This window comes from Entamoeba nuttalli (assembly GCF_000257125.1).
Source record: "Entamoeba nuttalli P19 unplaced genomic scaffold asmbl_1904, whole genome shotgun sequence".
Taxonomy (NCBI): Eukaryota; Evosea; order Mastigamoebida; family Endamoebidae; genus Entamoeba; species Entamoeba nuttalli.
The window spans coordinates 10,698-11,278 of NW_008574938.1; the positions used below are offsets into that span (position 1 = coordinate 10,698).

A 581-nucleotide genomic window follows, 5' to 3' on the forward strand; every position below is an offset into this window, starting at 1 on the left:
ATGTCTGCAACTGAAGCTGATAAAAACCCAATCACATTAAATACTACTTCAACTTTAGATGATCCAGAAGCTGAAGCTGATATTCATTTTGAACCAGTAGTTCAATTAAAGGAAATTGCTCAGCCAAAGTCTGAAGAAGAAACAAAATTTGAAGCACGTGCTCTTTGTATGAGATATGATGCTGACGCAAAAGAATGGAAAGAAAGAGGAAGAGGTGATATTAAAATTCTTCGACATCCAAAAACTCAATACAGTCGTGTTATTCTTATCAGAGATCAAATCCTTAAACTTGCATGTGACCATTTTTGTCATCCTAAAGTTGTTTTAAAAGATGTTCCAACTAATGACAAATGCATTATGTATGCTGTTGGAAAGGATTTTGCTCAAGAGACACCTTGTCAAATGCTTTTCACTTTCAGATTTAATACTGCTGAAATTTGTAAACAATTTAAAGAAGCTTTCCAAGCTGCTCAAAAGGAAATGGAAGAAGTCTTTAACAAAAAGGATTGAATTTAATTGATTTTTATTTTATTCACTTTAACAAATAAATCATAAAAGAAGAGAGAAAAAGAATAAGTTAA

General features: G+C 31.5%; 1 protein-coding gene across 1 annotated transcript; it reads left to right on the forward strand.

Annotated features, from left to right (window-relative positions):
* ENU1_001580 (Ran GTPase-activating protein, putative) lies at positions 1-510 on the forward strand (the record flags this gene model as incomplete). The annotated part of the gene is made up of 1 exon (XM_008856438.1): positions 1-510. The coding sequence occupies one exon, from the start codon at positions 1-3 to the stop codon at positions 508-510; it is 510 nt and encodes a 169-aa protein (XP_008854660.1).
* Between the last annotated feature and the right edge of the window lie 71 nt (positions 511-581).